This window comes from Euwallacea fornicatus, chromosome 17, assembly GCF_040115645.1.
Source record: "Euwallacea fornicatus isolate EFF26 chromosome 17, ASM4011564v1, whole genome shotgun sequence".
Lineage (NCBI taxonomy): Eukaryota > Metazoa > Arthropoda > Insecta > Coleoptera > Curculionidae > Euwallacea > Euwallacea fornicatus.
Genome location: NC_089557.1, coordinates 215,432 through 223,840, shown reverse-complemented (window position 1 = coordinate 223,840; position 8,409 = coordinate 215,432). Strand labels below are relative to the sequence as shown.

Here is an 8,409-nt window from a genome sequence, read left to right as displayed (position 1 = left end):
GCAAAATTTGCGAAAGATGAGATAAAATGTGCGGAAACTTCACAAAACCGATGACGTAATCTAACAGTTTGGCACAAAAAAATGTATGTCCTCTATGCTTATAGTTACCTTTAAAACTAGATCTTCCATATTAAAGAATTAAGTAGGTCAAAGGAGAAAAAAATTAATGTGAAATACATGAATTTATTATGAATAAACAAAGTTACCTCCCAAAAACTAAATCATTTAACCATCTTAGAAATGAGCTTAATCCTTCCTCAACTGGAATGTCTCTTCCTTGATACCATTCTTAGTAATAACATTAATCAAAATGCTGTCCCCAGTGTAAATATCTCGCTCAGCAGCAGAAATAAACACATCCTTGATGATGGAAAGAGCTCTCTCCTTAGAAACTGGCTCCTCTTTCACATTTAGCATATTTTTTTGCCCAATTTGGTTGTCCAGTAAAGGCTGCAACAAGGCACCAGCAGATCCTCCAGCTCTATATGTCCGTTTCTCACAATGCCCAATTGGGTCATAGCTGTAAACACACCCTCTCCCTTCAGCATCCAACCCTACCAGCACATTGGAAATGTAATACGGGAAGAATCTCTTGTAGTACAACATGGTAGAGAGCATTTGAGCACACGCAGTTGTTGACATGGTCTTGTTGTGCTCTTGCTGGTACATCTGCATGCGAGACTTCAGGATTCTCGTTAAAGTCAAAGTATCGCACCAGCAGCCTGAGCAGCCCAGCACAGTAGTGTTTGAGAGGGGAAAGAGTTTGCTTTGATCACGAGTATAGATCGAGAACCCTGCACTTAAACGTGTGTCTGCTCCTATTACAACGTAGTCATCCCCTGCAATTGCCACCACACTCCTAGAAGATCAAAGAGGTTGAAGTAAGGACAGTAAAGGATGTAGTTATAAACTCACCCTCCGTTGTCTGCGTAGGGGTTGAAATTGTTTTGAATTGGGGCGGTTTGATAGTCGGGAAAATTGGTTTTCACTGCCAGTGACATTGCTGCGAGGAAAATTGAAAATAAAAGTTTCACAGAATATCAAACAATTTCTAAATTCGATAAATACACTGAGAATGACAAACAAAAACCGGAAAAATTTCAGGACTAATTTCCCCCTCCAATAAATTTATAGACAGATGTCAAGAACAGCTGATTTTTGAAGGCACTTTCAAATGATTGGTGTGATAGTACGCCAAGAAGTCGGAGAATCAGGGATCAGTAAAGATAATTATTGTATTGATAATAACAAGGTACAACTATAGCGTATATTTGTCATATTACTGTATTTCTGTCAGTTGTCAATCCAAAAAATGTCCTCAAATGAAACTCTTCTTCTAAAAAGCACCAATAAAATCATCGAAGCTGACATACAAAATGACAGTTTTGTCTAGTTTTAAATATTCTTTCCTGGACAAATAAACTTTTCAATATCTGTTTTGAAATTTAACATGTAGCATCAGGAACACAGAAGTACAAGGAAATATATTTAGGTCTTGAGAGTTTTTGGACAAATCAATTTACTACACACTTTTTAATTCGAACTTCTTTATTTTCGACGACGGAAATAGAAATAAAAACTCATTAAAAGCTAATATATGCAGGACGTATCATTGAAAATTTGCAGTATTTTCAATGGCACACTCTATATGTGTATATATATTATAATGCAATTAGCTACATAAAAATATAATATAATCAAGCATTGTGCCTTTGTAATCCTAATGATTTTTCTTGCCGAACAGCCCCTGTCAAAAAAAGTTATCAATTTAATTTACAGTAAATGTAGACGTTCAGATCGCGAATTATGCAACAATTGAAGGGATCTGAGCAAAAGCCTGAAAAAAATTCACTAAATGTATTTTTTAACATTTTTCTTGCCAATTGTAGCCTGTATGTCTCAATTCCTTCATTTGTTACTGGCAACTTTTCCTCTATTTGCCACTCAACTTCTTAATCAGAAACCAACCCCTCACCACCAATATCACAGCAGTTGCTATACTAACCCCCAAAATTAAAGAAATCTGCGTCTTAAAAATGGTCTTAACCAAGGAGAAAGAGGTGGGAGCGGTATTCTTGTACGATTCCCGTTCTTGTACTCGAGCAAAATATTTCTCCACCTGAGGTCGTTTTCCGTCGCTCCAAAAATAGGGTTCCATGCCTATTTGGCTGATCCGTAGCAACAAGATAGTCAACGAAATGTCCGCGACGGTAAAACTATCGGAACACAACCACCAGTCTTTGCTACCTGCAGAGTAAAATTTGTAAAATAAAAATGATGTTGCGTCGTATTAACGTCTTCGGTATCCTCAGGTCTTGAGAGTTTTGGAATCTTGTTCAGACCATTTTACAACAAAGTTTGCGATCTGTCAGAGTTTTACAATAATACCTGCGTTCGTTTTTGCGCTCAAGAGCTTTAGCAGTGGTCATATGATCATCAAATACTTGAAGCAGGCTGGATATTTCAATTTTTTGCTGTCATATTTTTACACGCTTGATTTATTCACTTTTCAAAGTCGGATCAAAGCTTGTTGTTACGGAGTACGATAACTGAAGGTCATCGAGCTGCATCGAATTCTGGTCCTAAAATTGCAAAAACGAACGCAGTAGACGAAGGAATGTAAATTGTGACGAAACTCAAGCATGACTCGCCAGGATACCAAACACATTCTTGATATATATAAAAAAATATGTATATCTAAACAACTACTGTTTTTTTACCATTTGCATCATGCTCTGCCAATTCGGCTTCGACTTTATCAAATATTTTTTCAGTCTCGTTCAGAATTTTCACAAACTCGTCCTTGATTAACAATTGTTCATGCTTCTTTTCCTGATTCTCCGCCTTTTCCAACAACATTTGCCGGGCTTCAGCATTTTCTTTGGAATATTTTTTCAAATTCTCTGCACTATCCTTATCCGCATCTGTCAATTGTTGTAATAAGTAAAGTGATGATAATATAAATTAGACACTGACTCAATAACTGAGACCGAACAGGTTTAATGAACGGAATTTTTTTAGAACCAGTTGCCAACTCTGGGTGCATCAATGATCCCACAGTTAAAACGTTGCCATTAATGTTATCTATCAAATTTCGGAAATTTGTTACTTTTTGCTTCACTTCATTTCCCTGATCTTGCGGGACTAGCCTTGGAGTGTCACCTAGAGATTAACAAAGTGTATTGCGAGTCTCCCCACATAATATTATAAAAGAGATTTGATCACCATTACTGAAATTGTCTTCTAAGTAGTCAATTATTCTGGCAGAATCTGAAATAATTTTTCCTGTGTCTTGTAATACTGGAACTTCGCCTTTAGGATTTATTTGCAGGAACCATGGTTGATATTGTTCACCAGTCAGCTCTATACTGTGGGGAGTAAATGGCAAATGTTTCTCGTACAAGGCCATTACAACCTATAAGTTAAATATTTAACTAGATATATAGTTTATTAATAGTTGACAAATAATTTTTGCTATGAATGATGGGTTTTATTGCGTTTGCAATGTTGCGAAATTCAGAATTCTAGCATTCCGTCATTATTCATTCTTTGCCTCCATATATACATATGTACAAGCAAAAAGGAGTGAATATTTAAAAAAATATACAGAGTGTCACATTTCCTCTTCTTGTATGCGTTTGCCATCTATCATTTATAATCCAAAAAATTACTTAAGCTCAGTAACAGAACTTTTGAGTGAACCTCTACAACAACCATTTTTGTACTGACTGTCTGCAACTACTGCCTTTGGAAGAAAACTTGGGACACACTATATATACATAATACCTTTTGAGAATAAAAGGAATATTCATTATAGTATAACACCAGACCATTTTTCTCACTGCAACCAGACATCTTTGCACTTGTTACTAAACTATTGTTGACCACCACTTCACCAATTGTCTTGTCAAATCGATTTGGATCCACACTCAAAGGAAAGGAAACCGACAAGTCAGGTTTACGCAGCATCAACAAAATCGGCAATGAGCGTTTCAAAGTCCTACTGACGAAGGAAATGAATGATTTGTACTTCATTTTTTAATTTTATTCATCGCCTGAAACAATCCAATGGTTTTTTGCTCAAACAAACTGAAATTGAGCGTCTTCAGAATTCTTACTTATTAAAATTATATAATATTACACAATTATGTGTCTGGTTGCATCGATTTTGCACTTTTGCGCAATGCCAAACTGCCAATTTATCCAAAACTTGTTCTAAACTATGAGATGGCAACATTGCTCATATTAGACAGTATATCGCGTTGTTTGGAGCGCACATTAAGTTGAAAACACCAAGCTATCGTGAGGCAACGTGTTTCATGGCCGATTGTTGAGAGTCATGGAAATGGTTGGCGTGGCCAATGACAGTTAAAACGCCATTGTCAATGTCACATATCTTTGGTTATTTTTTTAGTTTCCAGGGAATAAATAAAACAAAAAAAAAATTTGAATTTATTGAAATTTAAAAGTTTAGTTAAATTTATAATGTCATCTCCAGCCCCAAAATCACCAGAACAAAGCGATAAAAGCAAGAAATATGACCGTCAACTGCGGTAACTTCACTTACAATTTAATTATTTATAAAAACAAAAAAATATTCTTGTATCGTTTTAGCCTTTGGGGCGATCACGGTCAAAAACTATTAGAAAACTCCAAAATATGTTTAATTAACGCCACGGCATTAGGCACTGAGATACTAAAAAGCTTAGTGCTACCTGGCATCGGCTCCTTTACCATAGTGGATGGCGAGAAAATTGCAGAAGAAGACATCGGTTCGAAGTGAGCTTCATTGTAGTTGTGGCACCTTATTCCCTACATAAGAAATTTTCAGTTTCTTTTTAGAAAATGACTCAGTAGGGCTGTCAAGGGCTCAAGTAGCCACTCAAAGCTTGCTGGAGTTGAATCCTGATGTTCGAGGGGATTATATTGATGAGTCTGCTGAGCATATTATATCAAATACTCAGCATTTCTTTAAGAATTTCGATGTCGTTATCGCGACTGCTTTATCAGAAAAGTAAGAGCAGATACATGTAAGATAATCTGGTTATTTCTACCATCCAAAACTATTTTTTCCTGCAGAAATTTTGATTTTCCACAAAAAGAAGAAGTGCATAAAGATTTGGCACCACTGCCTAAGCATCTCATAGAACAAAAACTGAGGTTATGAGTTCGTATTTGTTTTAAGCAATTGTTTACAATAATCACAAATTATTCACCTTGTTCACAATCAAGTCTAATGTGAAGTCACAAAGTTAAATTGCAAAGAGGGATCAATTTATTAACTTGGTTTCTCCCACCCTTCACTCACCAAATCCAGTTCAAAGACCAATGCATTTTCTGACCTTTGTACCCAGTTTCTGAACGTCTTACTAATATTATTTAAAACGGCTTAATTTTTTTCGGCACACAATATGGCCCTATCAAATATATATAAATTTAAGCCCTTCATGAGCCTTGCACGATGTTATAGTTCTGCACACCTAGTGAATGTGCAAGTGAACAACAAAACTGGCATCTCGGTGCTAACTCTGGAAAGTTCACCTGTAAATAGTCTCAACTTGGAGCTCCTCAGTGAATTGAAGCAATCTCTAAGTGACCTTGAGAAAAACCACAGTCGTGGAGTTATAATAACCAGTGCTTTGAAAACCTTCTCAGCAGGATTGGACATAAACGAAATGTATAAACCTGACTTGGACAGATGCAAACGGTTTTGGACTACATTGCAAGACGTTTGGATCTCACTCTATGGCTCATCTTTTCCAACAGTGGCTGTAATTAATGGGGCCGCTCCTGCTGGGGGATGTTTACTCTCCATGTCTTGTGAATACCGCGTGATGGTACCCAACTCAGTGATTGGCCTGAACGAAACTCAACTGGGAATTGTTGCCCCACAGTGGTTTACTGATACAATGTGTAATGTAATTGGTCCAAGGAAGACTGAACTTGCCTTGACCGAAGGCAAACTTTTCACTACAAATGAAGCATTAAATGTGGGCTTAATTGATGAGATTGTGCAAACTAAGGAGGAAGGTTTGGAGAAAGCCAATGAGTTCTTAAAGAAGTTTGTGAGAATTTCCCCAGTTGCGAGGAGTATGTCCAAGAAAATAATACGAGGAGACACACTACAGAGGATGGTGCAAGCTCGAGACGCTGATTTAAAATTATTTATTCGTACTGTAACTCAAGAGTCAGTTCAGAAAAGTTTGGGAATGTATATTGAGGCCCTTAAAAAGAAACAAACAGCTTAAGTCTTAGATCTAAGTAATTTTAAATATCAAATATAAATATAAAAAAATTGTTTTGTAATTAAGGGCCACTATTACGATTTAATTTTCTTTTGTATGCAATGTGAACAATAAACCATGTAAAAGCACTATTTTCTTCAACATCTTCAGTTTTTAGACTGAATAGTTCATCTTTATGAAGTCATGCACAATGTAATATGATCCTTAAAGTTTGATAATTGAATAAAAAGTACTCTTTATCAGAACTCGTTCTTTTCACCCTGTTTATATGAAAATTAGTTTTAAAAAATCGTAAAACATTACATTTTATCATTTTCGCGTGTTTTTCCAGAAATATTATGATTTTTAGAGTACTGATACCTCTCTCTAAGCATCTCTGGGATTGCAACGTGCCACTCCTAGTTTGCAGAAGCATAGGTTTCCTAGGCTACATTAGACTTCAAATCAAAGAGCAAACCGTGATAGAAGCGCATCCCGATAATGAATGCCCCGATTTAAGACTCTACAACCCTTGGCCCGCCCTTAAAGACTATTTAGACAGTATAAACATAGAATTGTTAGACGAGAAGGAAAAAAGCCATGTGCCGCCTTTGGTGATCCTATATTATTATTTAAATAAGTATAAAGAGTGTAACGATGGTAAGTGTGACGATTTTTGAGTCAAGCTAACGATGAAATTTGCCCTGTTTTAATAGGAAATCTGCCCCAGAAGAGGGCGGAGAGAGAGCTGTTGAAGCAAATGATTAAGGACAGTGGTCACTCAGAAGAGGGGAACAATAGATTTATGTTGGAGGAAAATTTTGAGCAAGCCATTCATTATGTGAACATGTGCATTAGTCCAAAACCTATATCTCAGCATGTGCAAGTGAGAAATAATCATATATCAGTAGCGTAGCAGAAATAAAAAAAAATCCTAGATATTTTATATCACATGTTCTCTGTACACATTTGTTACATACTTAAGTACTCTTTTAGGGCATATTGGATGATGAGAATTGCGTAAACCTAACGCAGAAAAGTTCGTCATTTTGGATCATGTGTGCGGCCTTGCGGGAAACGGTGGAAACGGAGGGAGCCTTACCAGTCCGGGGCACACTCCCCGACATGGCGGCCGACACTCACAGTTACATAACCTTGCAAAACATCTACCAAAAGCAAGCGCAGCAACAGGCGGAAAACATTTACAGGAGAGCGTCGCAAATCGCTCGAAATTTGGGGCTGCCTCAAGACATTATAACAGAAAATGAAGCAAGTCGAGTGGTTGGGCCCAGTTGTGTAACTTCGTCTACGGTTACATGTGGATTTTGACACAACAAACAATGTAATTTAATGTTGTGTCAAACGTTTCGTGCAAAAAGGGCCTACCTTTCCCACCATCTTTGTTTTAAAAATCTTCATTTTAACTTCATACGGAATTTAAGCCGAAACTACGCAACTAGGCTTCAATGCTTTTCTTTAATACTAAATTCATCATTTTCAGGTAAAGTATTTCTGCAAGCATTCAAGCGAATTGTACTTAATTAAAGGGAGCCGCATAGCAGACGAGTACGAAAAGCTTAGTTTAGATTTAACTTCGTACTTCGAGGATCCCGACAGTTTGATCTTTTATTATGTGATACTTCGGGGATTAGAGAGGTTCATTAACGAATTCAATGCCTGTCCCGGCCAATTGGACGATCAGGTCGAACCCGATGTATTAAAACTGAAAGGTAGGCGGTTTAGAACCAAATTACTGTGGGTCCACGCGTTTCTGTCGAACTTGGCGATATATCAATAGTAATTTGGCTTGAGTGTGCCTTAAGTTGGTTTTTCTTTTTAGGCATAATTGGAAAGCTGCTGAACGAATGGGGATATTCGCATGTATTAAGAGACGAGAAAGTTCACGAAGTGTGTCGATACGGTGGGGCAGAGCTCCACTCGGTCTCTTCGATATTGGGGGGATGTGCGGCGCAAGAAGTTATTAAAGTGATTACAAACCAATATAAACCATTGAACAATACTTTTATATATGATGCAATTAACTCTACTTCCGCCTCTTTTTGCTTGTAGGTTTTGTGATGTACAAATTTAGGATGGAAATTGAGAAGCAATGAAAAACTTCGTTTTGACATGTTCGTATTTTCATTTAATAAGGTTTCAACGGTGTTCTCACGTTTTTGTCAAC

The 8,409-nt window shown here is 37.0% G+C and overlaps 4 protein-coding genes across 7 annotated transcripts; 2 read left to right on the top strand and 2 right to left on the bottom strand.

Moving 5' to 3' along the window:
• Nucleotides 1–169: 169 nt before the first annotated feature.
• On the bottom strand, nt 170–1,128 carry Prosbeta6 (proteasome beta6 subunit). The gene is made up of 2 exons (XM_066291985.1): nt 916–1,128; nt 170–859 (listed from the first exon to the last, which is right to left on the bottom strand). The coding sequence occupies exons 1-2, from the start codon at nt 999–1,001 to the stop codon at nt 247–249; spliced, it is 699 nt and encodes a 232-aa protein (XP_066148082.1). The 5' UTR covers nt 1,002–1,128; the 3' UTR covers nt 170–246.
• A 402-nt stretch (nt 1,129–1,530) lies between these two features.
• Nucleotides 1,531–4,218, bottom strand: Gdap1 (ganglioside induced differentiation associated protein 1). 3 transcript variants are annotated; one of them, XM_066291982.1, is made up of 6 exons: nt 4,119–4,218; nt 3,787–4,055; nt 3,226–3,415; nt 2,977–3,162; nt 2,721–2,924; nt 1,531–2,247 (listed from the first exon to the last, which is right to left on the bottom strand). In XM_066291982.1, the coding sequence occupies exons 2-6, from the start codon at nt 4,033–4,035 to the stop codon at nt 1,934–1,936; spliced, it is 1,143 nt and encodes a 380-aa protein (XP_066148079.1). In that variant the 5' UTR covers nt 4,036–4,055; nt 4,119–4,218; the 3' UTR covers nt 1,531–1,933. The 3 variants fall into 3 exon arrangements, with proteins under 3 accessions (XP_066148079.1, XP_066148080.1, XP_066148078.1); XM_066291983.1 differs by lacking the exon at nt 4,119–4,218 and having other exon boundaries at nt 1,531–1,747; nt 2,006–2,247; nt 3,787–4,090; XM_066291981.1 differs by lacking the exon at nt 4,119–4,218 and having other exon boundaries at nt 3,787–4,091.
• Nucleotides 4,219–4,386: 168 nt separating this feature from the next.
• On the top strand, nt 4,387–8,353 carry APP-BP1 (Nedd8-activating enzyme E1 regulatory subunit APP-BP1). Of its 2 annotated transcripts, XM_066291968.1 has the most exons (8): nt 4,387–4,553; nt 4,615–4,779; nt 4,832–5,014; nt 6,595–6,884; nt 6,941–7,110; nt 7,221–7,493; nt 7,726–7,954; nt 8,065–8,353. In XM_066291968.1, the coding sequence occupies exons 1-8, from the start codon at nt 4,486–4,488 to the stop codon at nt 8,292–8,294; spliced, it is 1,608 nt and encodes a 535-aa protein (XP_066148065.1). In that variant the 5' UTR covers nt 4,387–4,485; the 3' UTR covers nt 8,295–8,353. The 2 variants fall into 2 exon arrangements, with proteins under 2 accessions (XP_066148065.1, XP_066148066.1); XM_066291969.1 differs by lacking the exon at nt 4,387–4,553 and having other exon boundaries at nt 4,643–4,779; nt 4,832–5,030.
• LOC136344477 (enoyl-CoA delta isomerase 1, mitochondrial-like) lies at nt 5,099–6,490 on the top strand. The gene has a single exon (XM_066291984.1). The coding sequence runs from the start codon at nt 5,412–5,414 to the stop codon at nt 6,246–6,248; it is 837 nt and encodes a 278-aa protein (XP_066148081.1). The 5' UTR covers nt 5,099–5,411; the 3' UTR covers nt 6,249–6,490.
• Nucleotides 8,354–8,409: the final 56 nt, after the last annotated feature.

Coding starts and splice junctions, on each gene's coding strand:
- Prosbeta6 (XM_066291985.1), bottom strand. CDS start 1,001: ATGTCACTGGCAGTGAAAACCAATTTTCCCGACTATCAAACCGCCCCA. Junction 860..915: donor CCCTACGCAGACAACGGAGG/GTGAGTTTATAA, acceptor TTGATCTTCTAG/GAGTGTGGTGGCAATTGCAG.
- Gdap1 (XM_066291982.1), bottom strand. CDS start 4,035: ATGAAGTACAAATCATTCATTTCCTTCGTCAGTAGGACTTTGAAACGC. Junction 2,925..2,976: donor TGTTCGGTCTCAGTTATTGA/GTCAGTGTCTAA, acceptor AACAATTGACAG/ATGCGGATAAGGATAGTGCA. Junction 2,248..2,720: donor GGCAGAGCATGATGCAAATG/GTAAAAAAACAG, acceptor TTTACTCTGCAG/GTAGCAAAGACTGGTGGTTG.
- APP-BP1 (XM_066291968.1), top strand. CDS start 4,486: ATGTCATCTCCAGCCCCAAAATCACCAGAACAAAGCGATAAAAGCAAG. Junction 6,885..6,940: donor GTATAAAGAGTGTAACGATG/GTAAGTGTGACG, acceptor CTGTTTTAATAG/GAAATCTGCCCCAGAAGAGG. Junction 7,111..7,220: donor CTATATCTCAGCATGTGCAA/GTGAGAAATAAT, acceptor GTACTCTTTTAG/GGCATATTGGATGATGAGAA.
- LOC136344477 (XM_066291984.1), top strand. CDS start 5,412: ATGGCCCTATCAAATATATATAAATTTAAGCCCTTCATGAGCCTTGCA.